Source organism: Porites lutea, chromosome 11 (genome assembly GCF_958299795.1).
Source record: "Porites lutea chromosome 11, jaPorLute2.1, whole genome shotgun sequence".
Lineage (NCBI taxonomy): Eukaryota > Metazoa > Cnidaria > Anthozoa > Scleractinia > Poritidae > Porites > Porites lutea.
Window position 1 is genome coordinate 22,165,009 of NC_133211.1, and position 23,643 is coordinate 22,188,651.

General features: G+C 37.0%; 3 protein-coding genes and 1 long non-coding RNA gene across 6 annotated transcripts in view; 2 read left to right on the plus strand and 2 right to left on the minus strand.

The window, feature by feature from the left end:
* Nucleotides 1–11,567, minus strand: part of LOC140952500 (ribonucleoside-diphosphate reductase subunit M2 B-like) — a 13,350-nt gene extending 1,783 nt beyond the window's left edge. The window contains exons 1-9 of one of the 3 annotated variants that reach the window (XR_012167357.1): nt 11,355–11,567; nt 10,687–10,834; nt 10,150–10,214; nt 9,614–9,760; nt 9,358–9,419; nt 9,115–9,199; nt 8,625–8,768; nt 7,243–7,461; nt 6,504–6,759 (exon numbers count right to left, since the gene is read on the minus strand). Coding sequence is in view for 1 of the 3 variants with exons in the window: in XM_073401923.1 (XP_073258024.1) it covers nt 6,595–6,759; nt 7,243–7,461; nt 8,625–8,768; nt 9,115–9,199; nt 9,358–9,419; nt 9,614–9,760; nt 10,150–10,214; nt 10,687–10,831; nt 11,352–11,474 (1,155 nt within the window). In the remaining 2 variants the exon portion in view is untranslated. Of the gene's footprint in view, nt 1–6,315; nt 6,760–7,242; nt 7,462–8,624; nt 8,769–9,114; nt 9,200–9,357; nt 9,420–9,613; nt 9,761–10,149; nt 10,215–10,686; nt 10,835–11,351 lie in introns of those variants that run through there. The other 2 variants (XR_012167356.1, XM_073401923.1) reach the window with 2 other exon arrangements.
* Nucleotides 3,731–6,228, plus strand: LOC140952503 (uncharacterized). The gene is made up of 3 exons (XR_012167358.1): nt 3,731–3,848; nt 4,889–5,244; nt 6,092–6,228. It is a non-coding gene; the product is annotated as an uncharacterized lncRNA (long non-coding RNA).
* A 3,239-nt stretch (nt 11,568–14,806) lies between the features above and the next one.
* LOC140951634 (thrombospondin-3a-like) overlaps nt 14,807–23,643 on the minus strand; it is a 33,443-nt gene continuing 24,606 nt past the window's right edge. The window contains exons 17-22 of the mRNA XM_073400932.1: nt 19,361–19,449; nt 18,583–18,656; nt 18,304–18,434; nt 16,963–17,082; nt 16,741–16,829; nt 14,807–16,043 (exon numbers count right to left, since the gene is read on the minus strand). Of these exons, the coding sequence (XP_073257033.1) occupies nt 15,929–16,043; nt 16,741–16,829; nt 16,963–17,082; nt 18,304–18,434; nt 18,583–18,656; nt 19,361–19,449 (618 nt within the window). The 3' untranslated portion in view covers nt 14,807–15,928. The remainder of the gene's footprint in view (nt 16,044–16,740; nt 16,830–16,962; nt 17,083–18,303; nt 18,435–18,582; nt 18,657–19,360; nt 19,450–23,643) is intronic.
* LOC140951635 (uncharacterized) lies at nt 18,530–23,361 on the plus strand. Its single transcript, XM_073400933.1, has 5 exons — nt 18,530–18,683; nt 20,339–20,484; nt 21,413–21,612; nt 21,943–22,146; nt 22,628–23,361. Exons 3-5 carry the CDS (start codon nt 21,435–21,437, stop codon nt 23,011–23,013), a joined length of 768 nt encoding a protein of 255 aa, XP_073257034.1. The 5' UTR covers nt 18,530–18,683; nt 20,339–20,484; nt 21,413–21,434; the 3' UTR covers nt 23,014–23,361.

Consider the following 23,643-nt stretch of genomic DNA (forward strand, 5'->3'; position numbering starts at 1 on the left):
AAACTTTGCCATTGTTTAAAACTTTTCGGGGTGGCTTACAGTTCCTGACATTTTAAGTTTTACTCATTCTAATCTTATGTCATTTAGATATGGAAAATTCTTGTTTGTTGAAAAGTGGAAAACAAAAAGGCTTTTAAAACTCATTTTGTTTTTCACATAGAAATGACTTGATATAGAGCAAAAATGTTGCAATTTAAAACAAAAATGAAGCAATTTAGAACATGAATGAGGCAATTTAGAACAGATGTGATTCAGAACAAAAAATAGTGTGAGTCATGATTAAAACACACTGCTGAGAGCCAAACAGAATGCAGGGATCACCAGTGATTTCAAAATGGATATAATAATATTAGTTACACGAGAAACTCATAAGGGGTTGAAACGCATAACTGGCGTTCAATGCTCCTGAAAATTCACTTTAATCATATTTGGAAACCTTAGTGAAGGATATCCATTTTCAATAAAATGGCTGCAGCGCGATCACCATGAGGTTGTATTAACCCCAAAGTTCTCTATTTCAAGGTTAAAAATACATCATTAAATGGAAAGAGAAAGTTCAAAAGAATGCTCAGTTTTCTTTTTGTGGAGGAAGGGAAGCTTTTCATCAAGAAATAGTCCTTTGAGGAATTCAACCTTGTTTTCTTCACGGTGAAATGCATGATCTGTTTTAAAATGCAACCAAGGGAGCAAAGTTTTTGGTTGGTCCATGGTGTGTGCAAATTGTAAGCAAAAGGTTAGTTAACCAAACATCATGCAGTATTGTGAAATTTTTAGTGTACTAGTGCTTGGATATACGTTGTGTTTCAAATTAACAGGACCTCGGAAATAAGCACTTGTAAGCACTAAAAACAACTGCCCTTTCACACTTATTCAAGGTCAATTTTTCAGAAACACATCTCATAATAAGTGATGTAAATAGTGTTTCGTAGCCTCCAAATTTGAACATTTTCTGGGGAAGGATACCCCCAGACCCCCCTACAAGGGTTGTGCCTTCGGCACACACGATAATGCCCCCCATTACAAAAAACCTAGCTAGAGCCCTACTCCCTATTGTTTAGCATGTCAATTTAGCGTGCCCAGGCATTTACCTTATTCCCTGAAATCCCGTGAAGGGTCACATTAATTGCAGCAGAAGTTAACTGTGCAGAGGGTCACTGAGGTATCAGTTTTTGATGTGTCAACTTCAAGAAGTCGCACAGTCATCATATGGGTTTCATAGATTTTAGTAAAGTTTCATTATGTTATGTTTGCCTAGGTGGTAAGCCAATTTCCTGCTCAGTATTTCAGAAAGCTTCCTGGTTTCAACCTTTCAAAGCTTACTCAGCTTTCGGGAGTTCTTCTCCCGTTTGTTGGCCATTTTTATAAGTGAGCACGGGAATGTGGTAAAGTAAAATTACGTTAAGTCGTTAACAAAGTTTGATTGGTCAGTTATCTTTCCTTAATTCTTGTTTCAAATATGGTACTTTCGAAAATGAATAATCACGAGCAGCGGACATAGCAAGCATATGAGAGTTACAAGTTTCAACCCCTTATGAGCTTCTGGTTGTACTCACCCCCAAATCCACCACCATACATCCCGCTATAGCCTCCATACATACCGCTTCCATAACCTGAAATTTCAATTATTACTATTTTTAAAACATACGTCAGTTCTCTAAGATGTCAATAGTTGTTTCCAATGAATACACTCATTTTATTACAAACTATTTTTCTTAAACTCTTTCACTCTTGGGCAGACTTATGCATCAAGAGACATAATTCCTAATTCCAATTTCTGCATCAGTGGTGTCACCATTCAAGAAAATACTTGGAATTTTGATATTATTTTTCTCTGGCCACTATATCTAAGAAGTTTAACGTGGTTCTCAAAGAAGTGATGTCAAAGTACAAAAATATGATGCTTACAGCTATCACAACTTCTTCACGTTAATGTTTGCATTGACGTGGAAGATATTTACCGTATCTTGACCCTCCATACATTAATCGCCCATTAACTTTGATCTCTGTGTTTGAGGTCTGGGAGGCAAAGGTGGAGGTTTTGTAGATTCCGAAGTTGAACTCTCCATTTTGCCAAAATCGCGATCGCTTAGTGCATTCAATCTAGGGGGTCCAGTTCTCGAGATGGAGAATCAAACGACACTACACTGGACCTTGTGTTAATTCCTGCTTCTTCCCAAGGCTTCCGAGGAGCAGACATCCCCTGATCATTGACTTTTACACTCCAACTCAAAAAATTGCTTCGGTCCTTTTCCCAAATCCATGAAATGTCTAACCTCGTCCCCAGGGCCTTCTCGTTTTCCAGAAAACAAGAGGACCCTGGGGGCGAAATTGGGTAATAACATCTGTCCTCTGTTCATCTGCACCAGGGCGGATAAAGGTAGGGCGGTGAAACGAGCGCGTCCGAGCAAAAAGGTGTGATGCAGTGGACTGGCACTATGTTTAGAAATGTTGCTTGTTTTCGACTTCGGTCGGAGCTTGCGATGTGGTTTGTACATAAGACACTGCCGCTGTCACTGAATTATGGCGCCTTGATAATTTGTTTTCTTGCACTTCTTCCTCGTTCCTTTGAGCTGGTACGCTGTCTCCGAGAGGCAAATATTGCTATTTTTTGCGGGAGGTTTAGTTGGAGTAGACAAACATTTCTTTCAAAGGGTTTCTTTTATTACTTCCATGACTCTACCACTGAATTATATTTTCGTTCTGCTACTCGCCAATGTCGATGTTATTCCAAAACAAAAACAACTAAGTACTGTCTAAAGCACGAAGGAAAATCTCATCCATGTCATCCATGGCAAAACTAAAAGACAGCAGATCGTGTTTCATAACTAGATGACGTATATTTTATAAATGCGTGCAGCTCGTGCAAGGTGAAATTATGCTAATTTCAATCACCATCATCCTTCTTTTTAATTTTGAAAAAACATCTCATACGTCTTTCTGTTTCTTCGAAACTTCAAAATTAGTTTCCCCTCAGTTTTTACTGTTTACCTAGTTTTGTTTTAGAGAGAAAAACGGAGAAAAAACCTTACAACTAACCTCAATAAATTTTGTTTACATGCGGTTACCGGATTTGCAACGCATTGCGCGAATCGCCATGTCGCGTTGCAAACGAGAAGCAAAGTTTGAAGAAGTACAACGCCACTATATCAATATATATCAATCTAATTTTTTGTTATGTTATATAAAATTTATCCCCCTTTAACATATGTAAAAATTGAGGTTAAGAAGTGTTAAGCTTTTGCAAACGAAACGGTGAAAGACGATTAGGTGATATTTAGTGGAAGGAGGAGGTATTCAACACTTTCAAATTAAACTCAAATTTTGGCATTATACGACCAACAAGTTTGACCTATAGACGTACAGACACAAACATATGAAACTGTTTATTGATATTGTTATGAAACGAATTCATCTATTTAACATTGTAGCCTGAAATTACAGAAAGAAAATAGGATTTCCGGTTTGCAAAAAGGAAAATTTTGCCGGCCTTCAAGCGCACCGGAAGCGCGGAAAGAGCGCTCGTGCCAGTCCTACTCCGCATCACACATTCAATGAAGAGCGGAGCGCTCGTTTCACCGCCCAACCTTTATCCGCCCTGATCTGCACCGTGTCCAATCTCGTTCCCAGAGGCCGCGATCCTTTTGGTCAGCGACCGTGTCTGTCTGTGTCATGTTCTAGCCCAGCAAAACTATATAAACAGTAAAATATAAACAGTTGCTTAACTGGAAAGGAAAAATCGGGAATCGGAAATCAGAGGATCGAGGATCGAGGACGAGTGATCGGGGATCGGTAAACTGAAGAATTGTAAGACACCCGTGGATCGTGGTGATGTGGGCTGCAGACTGTGGGTAAATTTTACCGAACATATCCCATTTTATCTGTACTGTACTAAGCACTACATTAAATAAACTACTCCTCGAAGTAATCGTCTGAAATTCAGGCTACTCCGAAGCTCAATGAGGGTGAATTTTTGATGCAGAAAAAGGAAGCGCTTTAAGTTCTCTAGTCTGTCAGAATTACGTTTATTTTTAGTGTATTTTTGTTTAATTTTATCGCTAATCTCAGCATGTAGCCTGCGTGACAAGCGTTTCCGTGCGAAATCGTCGACAAAGTTGGGACGAGAGCAAAAAAGGAATAACTCGATTGGAAACGCTTGCTACCCAGGCTAATCTGTATGACAGTACTGAATAACAACAAAAATGTACCCTTCCGGCGGCATGATAATCGACCCTCGACTAAAAACCCTCGACCCTGGCCCTCGAGGAAAAGTTGGACTTCAACGGAGTGTTGATACCAGTTTAGATTTCAACATGTTACTCTTTCTTATCTCTTTTTTTTTTTTTATGCCGGTGATGTTTTGAGTATTTACATTATGACATTTAACACTTGTTTAGTGCTCCCAACGAAAAAGTAACTAACACTCCGTGACCAGCACCTTTGACGACAGAACTATTTCCTGCAGTTACCCCGAGGCAGCCGTGGCAGTTATACGGTAGCCTGTGTACAGAGGGAAGGGGGCGTCTGTACACAGGCTAGGCAGTTATGCTCTTCGACGGGGTTGATGCATGGGATTCTAATGGTGATATGAGTAAATAAAACGGTTCTTCGAACTGTGAGATGACTTCATTGTAACACAAATATCCCTCACTCGTACTAAAAATCTGGCAGACATTGACCAACATGGATTCAATCCGCTACCTCCTATTTCGGGTTTGCGAAAAAAAAGACAGTAATTTTAACACCATCACAGCACACTTCTTTAATTAGTAGGCGCTTGTTCCCAAATTGACCGTGCTTTGCTCATTTTGGTGGCTCATTGAAGTGCGTCTTCTGCAAAAATTAACGTGGAAGTATATACTTAAATTTCTTATATTTAATTATTTTTTAGCGATCCTCGATCCCCGACCCCTCATCTTCATCTTCCAATAAAGAAAGTGAATGGCACAAATCCTACTGAGATCTTACGAGGCACTACTAGAGCGACAAATAATATGGTTTCCTTCAAATATTTTTTCTGGAGTGCACTTTTTGGGGGTTTAATTGGCGTTGCTTTGGGTGCTATGTTGACGTTCCAGATTTTCGACGATCAACGACATGAACAAGCTGACGAGGATGAAGATCGAGAAGTTCTTCACCCAGCCGCCGATATGAGGCTGCAGCAAGAGGCGATCCTGAGACTACCCAGGAGAGAGCCTGTCGAACACGATTACATACCTGAAAATTTAATCTTTTAATTTTACTTGGGTGAGTTTCCCTTTTCTTCTACTTTTTTTTTTATTTCTAAATTACTTGACCGCGGCGCTACGGCGACTACCACCGTATTATGCGGTAGTGGCAAGTAATAGAGAATGTTCTGCAGTGATATTAAGAAATAAGGTCACGGCGCAAAATTTGTCTATCAGTATAGGTACACAGTATAACTTTATTTTAATATTTTAAAAATCACGGTTACAGCGTAGCTGTAAACGTTTTCTACACATTTTGTCAAAATTCGGTACTAAAAAACGCTTGCGTGGGACGTGTGTCCTCACGCGTGGGAGTGGGTTTAACGTGACAAATAAAAACAGGAATAAAATTATAAGCAGTAAGACGCGCGTGATCTGGAAAAGTTGACAGCGATGTCAAGTAATATGGGCATCCTCATTCCCAAAACCGTGACATGGGTATCCCCTGCAACCCTAGACTTTCTAAAAGTCCTTTGAATTTTTTTCCTGGTTAGTTTTTCTGTGACCTCGCGATTCCGTCGGTCTCTTGGTCGCTGCTCCACCTCGTTGAAGCTCGCTTTTTCTCGTTCGCTTCGCTTGCTTAAAACTTATGAGAGGCCGACTTGTAGCAAGTCTACTGTAACCCTTATCCAAATCGCCAAGGTAATATGAAAAGGGGATGCCTATATAACTATGTAACAGCGGCGGGAAAAGGACAAAAAGTCTCTCTCCTCAGCCCCCGCGCGTTTTCTTACCTAACAACTGAGCCCGGAGCAGGTCAGGGAATCCCCTATCCCGACAGAGGTGCTCACTGGGCCAGTGACGCTGTTTACAGTTCTTGTGTACGGTTTTGGTCAGCTTAGTTATTGATCTTTGTTCTCCTACAGCAGTAGAAGAAAGCTAGTAGAAGTTTGCCGCTGAAGACAGAATTTTTGCAGTTGATCATGATGTATGACGATGATATTACGATCTGATTTACCCAAGGCATGAATTGAAGACTGCACCTCTTTTAGTTAAACCCTAAAAACTAAGCTTTTATATTATGTTAGTAAGCCAATTTCATTCACATTGTATTATCTGGTTATGCAAGATGACAGCGACTAACCACAACTTTAGTTAAAACTTTGTTTAATGAAACCGAAAGGCTAACTATTTCATACTGAGATGTAAACTGTACAATGATAAAAAAAAATATGTAAAGTAACTTTAAAAATAGTAATAAAAAGGATTTTAGGTGCTAAAAAAAAAACAGTCTAACTGATTCATGCAATGTTGACAACAGTAGGAAATATGTACAACCTCAATGTAAGCATGTGATTCTGTTCAAATTTCTGGTAAGTTTTTTTAAAAAGAATTCTCTCTCCATTTTTATGGTATACACGAAATAGGTTTAGAAATTTTCATCTGTTTTGAATACATGTTCTGATGTAGTAGATGACTTTCTGCTCATTACTCCTGACTTCTGATATTCTGCTACTCTCTTCTCAAAGAAATTTGTTTTTCCTTCCAAGGAAATGTTCTCCATGAAATCAAATGGATTCTGAACATTGTAGACCTATCAAAATAAAAAGAATAATATTTGTAACTCTAGTAACTTCCCATAATATGACCCTGCCCTTGTAAAAATTAATCTGTTCATACTGAAGATAAATTTTAACTAGGGTGTACTTGCACGCAGCTTGATAAATAATCACAGTAGCAGAGTTCAGATAAGGTAAAGATTTTGACTAAAAGCAAAGCATCACATAAGCTTTGCTCTGGCAAAAGTATAAGAGTTAAATAGGTTTTTTTCATGATGGGGGCATTTGATGACCTAAAATGGACCTATGATGGGGTATTTAAACACCTGTTTGACTTGGGATTAAATGGAGAATTAGAACAAATCAATGCTTATATACATGTAGGGAGGGAATGTTGCACTTTGATTTGACTAAGGCATTAACTCCCTAAAGCTTTTGGTCACTTTTACTTGGACAAAACACCTTTAAAATATTTTGACAAGAAGGTAAAGAATCAGGCAAACATAAGCTATTTTTACCTTGGAGCATTTAAGAGCAACCAGAAGTCTGTCAGCTACAAATTCAATATACTGCTTCATAAGGTTGTGGTTCATTCCAATGAGTTTTACAGGGAGGGCTTCTGTGAGAAACTCTTGCTCAATGACAACAGCATCCTTGATGATTTCTTTGATCCTTTCTTCAGATGGCTTGTTTTTGAGGTATGTGAACATCAAGCAGGCAAAGTCACAATGAAGACCCTGTGTTACAGATCACAATCATATATTTTTGCCATATTTTCAGATCTATTAGTTCATAATTGCAAAAAAATGTCACTTGTTAGAAATCTGAAGTATATTAACCAATACAATAAGACAATACAGTAAAACCCTGTGTATAAGGAACCTAGATTTTTACAATTTAGCCTAAATAGGTTCTTATAGAAATGGTATTAATTAGCAGGATTTTAGGCTACTTAGGTTCTTAATTTGATAGGGGATAGGGGCACTAGCCATCAGCACAGATAACTACTACAGGGCATATGTCATATGGAATATCACGCCCTAGGATTTCATGGTAACGAAAGTTTCCGGTACCGTGACCTTGAAATAACAGAACCAAAAAATAGTTCCCAAGTGCCATTTTCAGCCTTAGGGATCCACTTACAGAATTTGTTTTCTCACACAGAACCACAACGATACTTAACTAGTAGAGCATTATTCTTTAGTTACAACTCAAACATGCAACTGAAATGTTTAGCATCTATCAGTTCCATCTTTAATCATTCCAAAAAAGCATTATACATTACTGGTTTATGACTTCCAGCACCAAGAAAAAACAGATGACTAAGAAAAATTTAAAACATTTAGGGGATGGGTTCCCATGAATTTTCACGGAACCAAAAAATTGTTACTGATGGTTTCCCATGAACTCTGGGCACGGAACTGAAAAACTGTTTTCAATGGGAATTGAAATCCTGGGGCTTGGAATATGGTATATTACTGTATTAAATAATTATCTAGGATACAGTGATAACCATGCATCAAATTTATCTTTCCATTAAAGTACTAGCACTTTTATGCTACAGGGTCTATAAAATACTGTAACAATTTTTATTCTTTAAATTTTTCTGACTAAAACCTGGACTCAATTCTTTTTTCTGTATTTTCAGCATTGCCCTGTCATTTTTGTAAAATAAGAACCTATTGAAAATCTTAGGCTGGTTTTTACTGTACTCTGTTTCACAAAAATAAGAAACATTGCCATTGTTTAAAGCTTTTCAGGGTGGCTTACAGTTCCTGACATTTTAAGTAATACACATTCTAATCTTCTGTCATTTAGACTTTGGAAAATTCTTGTCAACCTTTTCAAAATTAACACTAGCGTGTGCACTTTCATCAAAATATCAAGCATGACTACAGACCTCATCACGGCTAATGAGCTCATTTGAGAAGGTAAGCCCTGGCATCTTTCCTCGCTTTTTCAGCCAGAAAATGGCAGCAAAAGAACCAGAGAAAAAGATTCCTTCTACAGCAGCAAAGGCAACTATTCTCTCACCATAAGATGCCTACAAAAATAAAAAACAATAATCAGTCATATTGTAGACTTGCTGAAATAAAGTTCTTATGTTTGTATCTGGAATTGTCGGGCTGAAATATTACATTTCAAAACATAAGCATGAAAAAATAAGTAAATGATAAAATCTTAATTTACACAATTTTATGGAAAGCTGTTTTCTTTAAGGAAAATAGTTGGGAGCCTAAGGAATTTAAATCTCTGGAGTACAAGGTGCAATTGGTAACAGCCTAGATCTTAGTTTTGCTTGGAAAGGTCACCAGGCACTGCTAGAGAACAGCTCTGATATGGCACCTTTCAAAGGTGACTAAGTTTTAACAGAATTTCACTTGACTTACTCTCTGTGGGTTTATCCAGTTTAGGGCCCATTGAGCTTTCTTTGTGACACAGGGCATTGTTTCAATAGCATTGAAAAGCCTTTGCCTAAGAAGATAAAAACAGAAACAAAAACATTTTATTTGAAGTAATACTTTACCTAGTGTCATACTCTGAAAGAAATGCAGTTAAAAGTTTTCCTGCATTAGCAAATGCAGAAGCTCTTTGGAATGTTAAATGATCAGGAAAAAAAAGATAGGACTTACTTTTCCACTGAGTCTTCAATATAGGTTTCAATCAGCAAACTGTACATCTCGGAATGAATATTCTAAAAAAAAGAAAGCTTTAAAATATAAAAACTGCAATCTACAGTTGCATCTAGCTATCCTGTCTTAGCTCTAACACTTGTGTTAATAATAAGGACTGCCCAAGAGTTAGCTGACCCACATCATTAGTCATCTCTTTCTCTCTAAAAACAGAGTTATCACCATAGCTTATTACAACAAGAGAAAATAATCTTACCTCAATTGCAATTTGGAAACCATAGAAGCACCTGGCCTCTGGGACCTGGACTTCTTGACTGAAGCATTCTACCAGGTTTTCATTCACAATGCCATCACTAGCAGCAAAGAAGGCCAGGACATGCGAGATGAAGTACCTTTCATCATCCTATAAACAAAACCAAACAATTCAGTGAGCCAGGGGGACAGATCCATTGAGTTGTATTTTGCTTTTCTTGCTGAGTTTTTTGGCAGAAGCTTCGCTACTCTCTTCTTAGAAAAGCATGACGTTAAAGTTTCCACCACATTTTCGAGCTCCACAAAAACGCCTAAGCTAAGGCAATTTGTCTTAAGGCATCTTGGTTACTGTCCCTTTTTCTGATGATAGCCTATGCTTTGACATCATATTACCAGATATGATATCACAAGCATTTCCCAAAAAAAGTGAATGCTATTTGCTGATTTTAGCCAATCAGAAGCCGAGATATATATTTAATGGCTAATATCTTTAACTAAGAAAGTTAATAAAAATGGCAGCCTTTAAGGCAAGGTACTTACTGTGAGTGAAGCCCAGTCATCTTTGTCCTTGGAAAGGTCAACTTCCTCTGCAGTCCAGAAAGAAGCTACAAGAAGAGAAGAGCATGCCATCACACTGGAAAGTATAACCTTCTGGTAGATAAGGTCAGGAAGTTTCTTTGTTGCTGTATCTTTCAAATTAAAGTTTTTTAAACAGGTTTTTCACTTCTACCAGGTTTCCAAGGGTATTCCATTTTTTCTACTAACAATGTTATTATTTAATAGGGAGGTACCAGTTTTAACACAAAAATTATTATGCAATCACAAGCTTTTAATCAACATCAAAGTTGTACATTAAAACATGTATTGGTATTTTAACAGGTTTTTCTTGTTTGGTTTGTTCACACACTTCCACTAAGTTTTCGACAGCACTCTTTCTCTGCTAACAGTCTAATAGGCTAAGGAAGCTCACCAGTTATACACAAATTGTTATGCAATTATAAGCTTAAAATCAAAATCAAAGTTGGGCATTGAAACAGGGATTGGTATTTTAAGAGCATTTCCTTGTTTCCAACTTACCTTCAGCCTTTTTGTACATGTCCCATATATCTTTATATTGGATGGGAAGAAGAACAAATCTATGTGGATTTTCACGGAGCAGAGGCTCATCTTCGGTGTTGAACTTCGACTTTGGTTTGTAAACTGGTTTTACTGGGCCCTGGACCTTAAACGAAATACACATGTTAATTTTACTGAGAGCTAAAATTTGTTAGAGAACAAAACATGCCTTCCACAATATTGAAGTATTGAAACGTGCTCTTTGATTTCCCCATTTCGCTTGGGCGCCAAATACCGTTGGAGTCGTAACGAACTTTAACTGTTAGCGTTCTTTCGAGTTTAATTTGATAAAAGTAAAAATAACTTCACTGACCAGGTTTTAAAACCTTGGCGAAAGATAAGCTTAAACAAGCCTCCAATATGTTGTTGGGCGACTATTGTCGAAAGAAGAAAAATTCTAAGTTCGTCATTCCATAAGTCTCGTGGCGTCTCGAGCTTAAATGTAAAAACAAAATTTCTAGAACTACAAAACAAATTCTCGAGTCTTTAAATATCTTATCCAGCTTAACTGCACTTCCTTCGCATGCTTTCTGCTATGTATGTGCTATTTTACAGGCCAGTGCTCGAAAAGAAAATTTTTTTCTCCCGCCAAAACCGAAGATATAGTTGAGAGTACTTTGACTTACCGGTACCTCGCCGTTCTTCTCGTTGGAATTGTCGTCTTTCTCGTTGCAGTCGAGGTCTTCCATGCTCTTTGCGAGCTTGCTAAGGTCATCATTCTGCACGATGAAGGTATCTATACCAAGCATGTTGAAATATAGCTAAAAACTATAAGTAAAAACAGGAATAAAACAGCAAGAGTATGCTATGTACAAAGAGGCTGAAGAAGGAGTGATCGTCCAAGGGACGCGTTGCCGAACTTGAATTCGCGCGGCACAAGTACACCAGCCAATCAGAGTGTTTATTACATAAGTGGTTCGATTTATCATTGGTTTGCTTTGTTCCCGGGAAAAATCTCGTGTTCAATCTGTGGTCAATCACACCATATTTGGAAAACAAAAGGGCCAAACAACAGTAAAACAGCGGGAAGCCGATATTTTAGCGCCCGCGTGGTAAATACCAGCGGAGTGCTTAGTGCTAGAATTCCCGGATACCAGCAGGAAAGCGCCATTTTGTTTTTAAGAACTATTGGTATGTTTCTTGCTTACATTCCAGTTATTTTTGCAGTTTATTTGAAAGACATTGACAATTTAGGTGCTTTAAGGTCAGTAGCTATCATCAGTCTTTTTTATTATTTTATTAGGCCATCTTTCCCTTGAAATATGTACGGAGTGGACGGAAACAGGTCGCGTTGCTCTGCATTTTGGGACGACCTTATGAGTTGTGTTGAACAGGTTGGCCGCAATGATCAGTGGAAAAAATGTCAGAATGAACGGGAAGATTACTTTGAATGTCTGCACCACAAGAAACTGGTATGAAACGATACTTATTTGTTTAAAGACAAACTTTGAGGCCTCAATCTAGAGTTGTTCCTTGGGGATTCTGATTAGGGTTAGGCGGTGGTTTAGGGGGGTGTTGAACAATATTGTTGTAATATCCGCCAAATAATTAAAAGTTTATAAGGGTGTTAATTAGAAAATTCGGAAGAGCCATTCAGTAGTCTACCTTGCGACCTTCCTGTCGGACTCTTTCCTCTGGAATGTTGTAGGCTTGATAGGCAAGTTGTGGGTATGTGGGCTGGTGGAGGTCCTTCAGTTCGATCTTCCTAGATAAGTCAGGAAGAGGTCCCTCCGTGAGGTTTTAAATGAAATGGCTTCTTTTTATGCTACAAGCAATAGCCATTTTTGAGTTGCACCAAGCCACCATTTGCAAAGCCATTGATATGAAAATGATTTTTCTTCTCATGGAAATAGAACTCATTTTCACAACAAAGGTTTTGCACTTAGTCTCGTTTTGACAGTGAGAGTTTTTGGAACTCCGAAATGCTCCTTTCAAAACTTCAGGATCCCACTTGGCAAGGCTGTGCTCTAAGGAAAATTTCAGGGAGCCCCTTAGGCTCCCAAGCATTTTAGCTAAGGTGCCCAGACCTCAAAGTTGGTCCCCCAAATAAAAATTTCGGGGATTTCGCACTCCCAAATATTCCTGCTGGGGTGCCCAGGCCTCCAAGTTGGTTGTCCAAGTACATCTGATGATGAAGAAGTATTCTGTACGCACACTCATTTTTTGCGACAAAAACCTCCATATTATCCTACAAAACCCATCATAGTTTTTCCGCCATTCAGATTCAAAATGAGAAATGTGAGCAATGCCGCCGAATTGTTTAGGTTTTAAGGAGGGAAAAGTAAATATTTCTACAGGTTTACATAATTTTCATTAAGACATTTAGGTCAAACATAGGAAAACTGTGCTTTTTACTAGTAGTACTAAAGTTGAAAATAAATTTCCAAAAGGTCAATCAATGTGGCATGAAATAAATAATGGGGTTTATGTGGCAGATCAAACTCAAATTCCCGTGAAACAGTGAAACTGCCATGGCCCGAAACCTATTGTTTTTTTTAAAAAGTCACCATTAATTTTCTTTCCTATATTATCAGTGAATCTTTTAGAATAATCAAGCTTTTTGTGAATTTGGTCAAAGCATAAACGTAACCAACTCTTCTTTCCCTGTTTTTTTGCCGCTAAATTTAGGCTATGCATGCATGCAAATTTAGCTCTTGATACGTAAAAGCCCAAGACAATGTCACTGGGACTGCCCTGTTAATTATAAAACAACAACAAGAATGATCATATCTTTTTGTTTTTATAACCAGTATGTTAAATTCTTCTGCCTGGTTAACTGAACACTATACCACTATTTTTTCACTTGCCTAAAACTAAATGTTATTTGCCTCAGGCAACCGGGTGCCTTTAGAGCACAGCCTGCACTTGGGCAACCCATGTGCAGTTGAACTTTTTAAGACAGGCCTGTTCAAATTCCTATCACTTTAGCCCAATGTAGTGTCAAATGCCCCTCTCCGATTTTTGCAGATTGTAAAGTTGTAAATTAATATTTGCATTTATCATAGTTTGTGGTAATTTTTGGGCAATTTTAGGGATCAAAAAAAATTTAGAATATCCTGTGAATTTTAGAAAAAAAATTGACAAATTCGAGAATTTTAGAGCAATATATACATTCACCCAAAATTCTGGCAACATGTCACGGCAAAAATTTCCAATACCTTAATATCATGTGGACTTTAATTTCCTATTTTAAGGTATATTGAAATAGGCAGACTGCAAAAGGTAATTGAAGTGACTTTCTTGTTTGATAAAAGTTATTTCTTACTGTACATCTTATATACATGTATTTCTCTCTCTCTTCATTGATGTGAACTACTTTGAGATGCCTAGAATATTATTATGGCAGCCACCTTGACTAACAAAATCCTCATAATGTTGATTGGCAGTTGAACTACAAAAAGTAAATGCTTGTCTTCAAACTTAACCTTTCAAAATGTTGCATGCATGTAGCTTTTGAAGTCCTCAGTGAACAAGTACACTTTGGCAATCCAACGGTTTTACAGTGGATTAAAAAGTACCAGGAACCTGACTTACACTATCCTTTGATGGTATTGTTTCCAATAGTACACAAGACTTGAAAAGATTCAGAAACAGAAAGAAAAGCTCATAAGGGCGGGAAAATGGCCACCCAAGGAAGAAACACCAGCAACGCAATGAAAAGAACATGAACTTTACACATTGTTTGACATAAGAATACTGATTGATGGTGACAGTGACTTACTGTAAGAGATTGGAGCAAACACCTGTACAGTGCCATGTTACATTAACCCTTTGAGTTGTTTTTTAAAGCTTGTTAAACCAGCAAGTTTATTTAGGTACCATTTCAGGTTAAGATGTATAATGGCTTAAAGAATGAAGTGAACATGAACAATAATATTGTAACAGTAGTTTGTGATCTAAATAAAGTTGGTTTAAAAGCACTAATTTATTGTCATCATGGTGTGAAATGGGGTGGAACCTTGGGTTCTTTTTAAATGAAGTAGAAGACAAAGTATCAGTTACCTTATTTCCTCAAATAATAGCCATCCCTCAAATAATCGCCTCCCTCAAACACCCCCCCCCCCCACCCCAACCACTCTGGCCATTTTCTCTTTCTTTTATCCCGTCCCTGTTATTATTCGGCTATTATTCCAGAAAATCCGGTATTGTATGAAATTCCTGGTATTTTTTTCAACTACATACACACAGCAAGAATATTGTATTTTTTCAGTCCCAACAGCTGTAACAAAATTGCTTTATTTTATAACACTACAGTGTACAAGTTGACTCAATCATCTTTTATCCTCATGACACAAATATTGTACAAGCACTTATTGCCTAAAATATAATTTTTTTTTAGGGTTCTTCATAACTTAGCTAAATGTCCACTTCCCAAGGTGATGATGCTCTATGAAATATTATAGGGGCTCAAAAAAGAACTGACAACCTAGGAAATCTTGGGTGCCCAGCACATGTTTGTTCAAAAGCTAAACTTTTCCTAGAAATAGCAGGGCATAAATTACACAGGGGATCTTAAGCATCACAAAAAAGTTGTAAATTATAGATGCTACATGTACAAGCTCACAATTTGTGACCAAAAAGTTAAAACTCCGTTTTGTAGAGAGAGCTACTATTTTACTACTGTATCTTTACTTTGTTAACCTACTTTATAGCTATATTTGTATCTCTATTGTAATTAGGACAGAATAGCCATGTAAATGGAGTCCTAAGAAAGTGTATGTATGTATGTATGTAAGAGCATGTAGCAGCTAAAACTCGTAACTTTCTTATTGCCAAAATGGCAAGGTAAGCTGCCAAGGGCTACTATAGCCCTGATGACCTTTCACCTCCACTTTAGTGTAAAATAAATAATATATTACATTGATCTACCACAAAACACTTAGACTGGTGCTGATTTACTCCTTTTGCAATGATCAAACACAAACAGCTGATATACAATAGAACTACACAGACTGTTCTAATGTTTAATTTCTCTAGCATACCTGGCTCATACGATATATAACATGTCACAAAACAATCTATGCAAGGCAAACAGCTTCTCTAATCTCATTTTTAGACTTTGGCTAGTTATTTGTTTGAAATCAGGGATCCAGGAAACTGTTTGCACAGTACCAAACTTGCTTTATGTTCACCTACTACTTGTCAGCTGTTTCCTTAGAAACAGTGATGACTATGCTGTCATCATAGCTGGTTATGATCTCCGTTAGTTGATCTTGCTGAGCGCTAGCGATGAGGAGAGCCACTGGGTTCCATTAAGGAAGCCATCTTTTTGTGCAGGGCTACTGTCTCTCAGCTTTTGCTCCTCTCCTTGGTTACACCTGTGAATAAGTAACAATAAATATGATGGATAAAATAATCAAGGTTGAGTTAAGTTATCAGCAGAGGCTGGTAACCCTTACTGAGACCTTGATTATTCTGGGTACCACAAAACCAAATCTAATAAATATTAATTGTATCATTAGCAAGTGAATATTAACGTTAAAAGCCGACGTTTCGCTATCATCATGACACCATTCTAAAGGCAAAATAAATAAATAATGTGAAGATTCGATCGAATCTTCGCACTATTTATATATTTTGCCTTGAGAATGGTGTCATAATGATACCGAAACGTCAGCTTTTAACATTAATATTCGCTTGCTTATGTTTTAAGAAATCGATATTGATCAAGAATTGTATCATTATGCATTGGTTGGAAGAAACACTAACAAAAACAATGTCACAGGGAACACAGTTTGGCATTGCTCTTAGAAATTATGCATTGTGCACATCTCTTACAGAGTAGTTATGTGCTGGGAAATAACTAACTAATCTGTATGTTATGTAGATAATTTTCCAAAAATGCTATGTAACTGTATGCTCTACGACAATGGGAAGACAGATAGTGAGTATAGAGTATAATAATATCATTGTTGATAGGTTATTATTTCTCAAAATTTTTAATGACAGCTGTACAACGATGTGCTTAGGAGTATGCTTGCAGCTGAATTAAAAGCAAGAATTAGCAAAACATACCTGTAATATCTGACCAAATCTTGCTCAGACCCATTTAAGTACTTGTTGTAGAATGCTGACACATTGGCAGCAGTGTTCCAGATTTGAATCTGCAGGCAAAAAACTTTGGCATCATCAACAAAACCAACAGGAACTCATTTGTTTTGATGTTTCCAGTTTTATTAAGAAAAATAGAAGAGAATCTGAGACAGTAGCAAAGGTTCTTCACAAAAAAATAATTACCTCATCAATTTGTCCTGTCATAAACTTGTCACCATTCTGTCCAACAAGGAGGTTATTAGGCACAGATGGTGCTGAAATGTTTCTCAACTGCTGCTCCTTTTTGCCATTGACAAACAGAACCTAAAATAACAAATGAACCAGCATCCTGGTGTTGTGATTCAAATTTTCTTTTGTTAAAAAGTTTTGACACCACATTCACTTCATATTATGGTACTCTACCCAGCGTTGATACAAAAAATGGCAACCACATATTTAATGACTTTTCAAGGATCACATTCAATTTTCAATGACCACCTACCAGGAATGTAATTTCACAGATTGTGCAAGAATGCACTGTCTCAGTCCAATCTAACAGGACTTTAAGGCTTGAACTGTTTGCTCCTGCAACCTCTCTAAGTTTTCAGTGCACTTGTCTTAAATTGATAGTTAATTATTGCATAAAACAAAAGGCGCTTTATGTAAATCACCTTTAACTTCTCTGAGCTATGATTTTCTTAGTTCTGTCTTTAATAGACAAGCAAAATAGCATTTAAAAATACTTTCCAGCCCATTGCATTCAAAGTTGAAGAAAATTCAAGGACTTGCACAGAAATTTAAGGCCTTTTCAAGGGAAAATGGAATTCAAGGACTTTTCAAGACTATGTGAACCCTGCCTACCAGTAGAATCAAAGTAAAAGTGGTTCATAAGTTTTTAAACCATAGAAAAATTTGAATCAAAACATAATCATATATGGTGAAATATTTGGCTTAGACAAGGGGTGACCTTGCAGCTCTCAGAGGAACTCGCAGGTTTGGTTGGGAAAACAATAAACAAACAAAGTTAAAAATGGAACCTCACCCAAAAACAAAAGAGCTGCAACCCATAGGAGTTCAATTAAATTAGAGGTTCTACAGTAGACAGAGTATGTGCCACATACCAGTAATAGCGTGCAAAGAAAGTAGTGTCCGATAGCCCGGGGCTAGTGGATTTCGCTATTAGGCTAGTGAATTCTGTTTTTAACTTGCCCGACGGGCAAGTGATCTTTTTTGAGGAATTCGAATAAGAAGAACTGTAAAATCAATTCTGCTCTTCAAAAAGGTTTTGGGGCTAGTTGAAATGACGTCTGGGCTAGTAAAGACTAGCTTCAGCTTGCCCGAATGGCACCCTGAGTAGATATACACTGAGTACAAAAACATAGTAATTATTACATGTTTACAGAACGATGCTAAAATATTAATTGCCCTTCATAGTCCTTATACTTAAACTAGCTTGGTCACTGTCTGTCACTTGCCCAAGGAACACTACAATCTGCTCTTTTTCCACCGTGTTCCCATTGGCTTCATATTTATTTTGAAGCTTACCATCTCCTTTGTCTCATTGTTGTACTGCAAGGCAATGTGAGTCCATGTGTTGTACGTAAAGTTGCCTGTTACCACTTGTGTGCTATTCAATCCACCATGAATTTTTCCACCACTCACCGACAGGTATACCCCTAAAACAATAATAATATTACTAATTTAGTAATTCATATGTTCCCATTAAAACGTTACCATTCATGTAAAGTAGACAAAGAAGTTAATTACATCACTATTTGCTACTAACATGGAAGTTTAAAGAGACAGAAAATCCACAAGACATACCAGTGCCTTCCTTGGTGCCAAAGATAGGAATAACATCAGGGCTATTGCAAACTTTTCTGGATCCACAACTTGGACTGAAAGATTCAGGTGACAAAAAACAGGTATTTTGTGGCATAGAATGTTATTTTAAAAAAACACACACACAACTTACAGGAACTACTCTATAATTACAACTTTCAAAACACATGGAAAATTAAAGGAAAATGGCTTGAATTACCAAGAGTTTTGGAAAGTGGGTAGAGTTAAAGTGTTAAACTGTGGAGGGGCAGTCCGGTTTGGATGAAATTATTTGGAAGTTTAAGAAAACAGGATTCTTCTGTGTAATATCTCAGTAGCCTGTGTGCAGACATCTCCCACTTTCTTTATTACATGCAGAAAATGGACAAAGAAAGTAGGAGACTTTTCAGACATCTGCATACAGGCTAATATCCCAGTAATTTTATCTGTTTTGTCTCGTAATTTTCTCAGGCCCCAGCTGTTCAAAAGGTTGATGATAGCATTATCCATCGGATAAATATCTATCCACCGGACAGCGCAATTGGTTTTCCTAATACTTATCCACTGGATAGTGATTTATCTGGTGTATAGTGCTATCCAGCTTTTAAACAGCGCGAGCCTGGCCAGCAACAGGATGGAAATGACAATTCTGGGATCAAAAGGACATTATTAGACAAAAACAACAAAAAACAGAAAACTTCGAAAATAAGTGAAGATTACTTTAAAAGGAGCCAGATAACTGAACGGAAAAAACTACTCGACCAGTAGATATTTTGAATACCTAAATGAGATGTCATCAATAGCAATATCACCAGCCTTCGCATATCCTCTGGCTGCTGTGAATCGAACAGCAACAAGTCCCTCATAGACCTACAAAGATAAAATTATTCACAGCTCTCTACTACAATGTGGCAAAATATTTTATTGACCTTTTTTTGCCAAATTTTCAAAATTGCAATAACTTTTTTAATGCTTTTCCTAAAAAAGACATTTCAACAAGATTTATCAATTTTAGTAAAACCTCGATGTCTCATAGAAATCTGTCAAATATTTTTAAAAATTGGTTATTTTAGAATAACTGTACTGTTTAACAAAACATAATTTATTATTTCTTTAGTTTTTAAAGAATTATCTAGGAAATTTCAAGGTAGCCTGATAGGCTCCTCCAAAAACTTTGCTTCCTTTATTCTTGATCAGACTACCTTACTTTCCTCTTAATTGCCCGCCAGGATTCAACTACATATTTTTGTTCCTGAAACTATGCATTATCTTATCACCAGTTCATAGAAGAATAGTATTAACAAACACTGATACTCCATCGGTTTGTTTTATACATCCGTACAGTATGTTGTACCAAAAAACAATATTGAATAGTGTTGTGGAGAACAAATTCACAACATTAATTTCTCAACAGCTCATGAATATTTTTACTACAAATTAAAACAATGTATACATCTGCTCCAAGTTCTGCTAGTTTGATGTTTACAGAGCATTTATATTATAATTCCTTTTTACACTAAATGAATGTGTGTAACCAGAAATATTTAAATGGTAAGCAAAACTGCTTTGTGATTAAAAGAGGCTATTACTGAGTGTTTTTTAAGAAAGAACTTTGTTTATAACTGTAGTCTTCTGTTTAGTTTTATCTTCAACAGTATTTGAACTTTTATCTTAAACAACATTCATTTCAAATACTCTAGATCTATATTACCTTGTTCATGAAATGTTAATATAAAATGTTTTTACTTTGTTTCATCAGCCCACAACATAACAACATTCTGAAGTATGTAAATCACACTATTGTAAATTGAAACTAGTTCTCTATAAATAAGAAATGATGTGAAATCCTGAAACCATGGTGATGGAACTTATCAATAGTCTGAAGTTCTACTGCATGAAATTCAGGTAAGTCAAACATTCTAAATTTAAGTAAATATATAATTATTTTAAACTAGTAATAATATTTATAATGTGAACTTTTTCAATAGATTATTGAATTGAGTAAGTCACAACTTAGGGCTGTCAAAAAAACACATAAGCAGGTAAAAACCACCACCTACTACGAGTTTTGGGGGACCTCTTAACTATGCAGCCTAAAAATTTCAAAGAGCCCGGTCAAGTATCTGCATGCAAGCAGTGATTATATTAACACTTAGGAAATTGTTTTCAATCAGAGCATCTGCTCATGAAGCTTAATTTAACTCACTAGTAAAACCTGGAGCTCTCTTTAAAGGGGAAAATGTTGCCTAACAGTAATATTTGACTGTGTGGTCAGTCAGCTTTGAGAATTTCCCAGTGGTACAGGCCCCCGTATTACGTCACTCTGCGGAGCTGTGAAAAAATTAAAATTGCTTAAAGCCTAGTGGATTTTTATTTTAGAATACAAACAAAAATGTAACTGACAACTTCTCATACAATGTCCTAGCCTGCATAGCTGGCAGAATAATAATTATTCTGCCAGCTATGCAGGCTAGGACATTGTATGAGAAGTTGCCTGTTACATTTTTGTTTGTATTCCCAAATAAAATAATTATTATTGTTGTAGCATGTGAGAGTTTTGAAAGCAAAGCCGCCATTCTTGCCGCAATATATAAGCAAGTGCGGAAGGTGCAAGTCCAAAGTGTCTCCTTCCCACTCTCCGTGCTGCTTCACAGCCTCTCTGCCAAAACTTTCCTTGCATGAATTATCCCTCTGGCTATGCAAGCTAATAATGTCCTCAAATCTGCTAAAACTGTATTAACTTGGTAATGAGTCAAACCAAATTTAATGAATATTTATTGAAATCAATGTATTGTTTTTTTCTATTTTTTTTATTTATTTTTTTTTTTTACAGTTACTCAAACTCTGACTGAAAAATGTCTTCAAAAAGGCAAGCTTATTCCAGTGGAGAGGTCCACAAAAAGCCAGCTGAAGAAAGAAACAGTTCAAGGGGATCATCACCCTGTGACAGCCAGCGAAGTGAAATGAAATGCAATCAGAGAAAGTCAGACAACAGGAGTCCTGCCTCAAGGGGATATCCAAAGGAGTGCATAGGTCAGTAAACCTGCCTTACAGAACTCCTTAGAGGGTAGAAAACAAGAAGTGCATGCTAGAGACCAGACCAGGTAGCTTTGTAAAAAAAATCTTTCTCACAACTAAAAAATACAGTCAAAACCTTTAAATACGGCAACAGAGGGGGCCACAGAAAGTGTCTATATTAACGGGGTGTCCATATTAAGAGGCTTGAATTTAGAGAAAATAATTATAAGGCCTTTTTCTGGAGGGACTAATCAAGCTGTCCGTAATAAAGAGGTGTCCATGCATATAAAGCAGGTGTCCGTAAAGGGGGGTAAGTGTTCTCAGCACATATTTGATCCTCAGCAGATTTTGATGAGTTTTCAAAGCAAGGAGAGAACAAAGCTGTGAAATACAGAACAGCACATCTGCAGTGGCTCCTAGATAACAACGTGTTCTCAATCAACAACATGGATCAGTGGCAACCTGACTTGCGTCGATGGATACCCAGCAGCAGTGCAAGATACCCATTAAGAATGACAAAACCCAAGCCATCTACTGACCCAGACTCATGTAAGGTCAACATGATTACTCAAAACTATTCCACATCTTGATTGTTCTATACATCATGGGCATGAGTGTAATAATTTATTGTCAGTGTCTAGTACAGAACATTGCAAAATACATGCATTCGGCAAATCCAAAGTACCATCTTTTCCTTGATTGGGGACTTATTAAGTAAGTAAAATAAATAGGTATTCTAGTATTTAGTGGTAACAACTTCACGAGACCTGGTTCTTCATCTACCATTCCTGATAATTGAAAATGGGGTTTGAAAATGTTGGTTTTGAGGAGGGGATAAAACTGGAATACCCAGAAAAAACTTCTTGGAGCAATGGAGAGACCCAACAACAAACTTAACCCACATAATACCATCACCTTTGTTAGTTAACCCAGGCTTCACTGGTGGTTGATGTGGGAGGCATTAACATTGTCACCGTTTGATGAGTCATCTCATTCTCCAGCAATGATTATTTTGCTAATGAATTTCTAGTGCCTGAGGATTATCAAGTACACATTTACCATGGGAAAAGGGACAGAGTGTGGGTGAAACAGTGGATATCAGGAATGATGCAGGCCAGTAGATTTATCATCACCACTAACAAACAACCATCAAGAAATGTTTCAAGAGTTATCCTTGTCCTCACACCAGAGCTTTTTAATGAGCCATTTTTCTCAGAGATTATTGATGCTATTCAAGGAAAAATTGTTCTTGGTATAAAGTTGAGAAACTGTAAGGTGCCTGAGGAAATTGGAAAGGAATGCAACAGCTACATGGACCTAACAACAACTGACTTAAGTGACTTGAATTTTCATATTTCATTCATGTTCAGGGTAAAAAAGTCCCTCAAACTGCCTGTATCTATTTGCTCAGCATAAAGTGCATGACGTCTTGTCAATGAACTCAGGTGATATTTCTAGTAGCCTCTGAATTATTTCTTCATTTAATAATTTATTTACTATTCATTCATTCAGTGATTTACTAGCTATTGTTCATATGTAGGGTGTATTAACATTTCCTCTCCTTAGACATTACTTTCCATAATGGTGGAATGTTTGTACAGTGGACTTATTAGGATTTGTGTTCAGTGAACAACTTGGTTTTGATTTTTAGCTTTTACTTTTGTTTCTCATAACTCTTTCTGGACTCCAGCTTGAAGTGTAATAAAAAGCTGGGTAAGGCATCCACTCTCCCAGGATTTGGGAGAGAATCAGATAAAATTACATGTAAGCCTATTGAGCACAACTAAAATTAATACATTCAGAGTGCAACTATTACTGTTAAGTGCTTGAAACACGCTTCTCAAAATCCTCACTTCTCCCCTCCATCTATGGGGAAAACTGGAGTTAAAAAGGTAATTTCAAAGAATTTTTGCTTGATTAACCTTAATCTGTCCTTATTTTGTTGTGTGTCCTGAAAATTGTTAATAATTAATTATTTATTTTTTGGAAGGAGGTGTCCATTGAGGAAGAGACATACTGTAACTTAAATGTTATTACCTGACAAAA

Bases quoted from the DNA above. Each gene is read 5' to 3' on its own strand.
- LOC140951635 (XM_073400933.1), top strand. From the start codon at position 21,435: ATGTCTTCAAAAAGGCAAGCTTATTCCAGTGGAGAGGTCCACAAAAAG. The intron at 21,613-21,942 runs GTCAGTAAACCT...GATCCTCAGCAG, and splicing joins ATATCCAAAGGAGTGCATAG to ATTTTGATGAGTTTTCAAAG. The intron at 22,147-22,627 runs GTAAGGTCAACA...ATGAATTTCTAG, and splicing joins ATCTACTGACCCAGACTCAT to TGCCTGAGGATTATCAAGTA.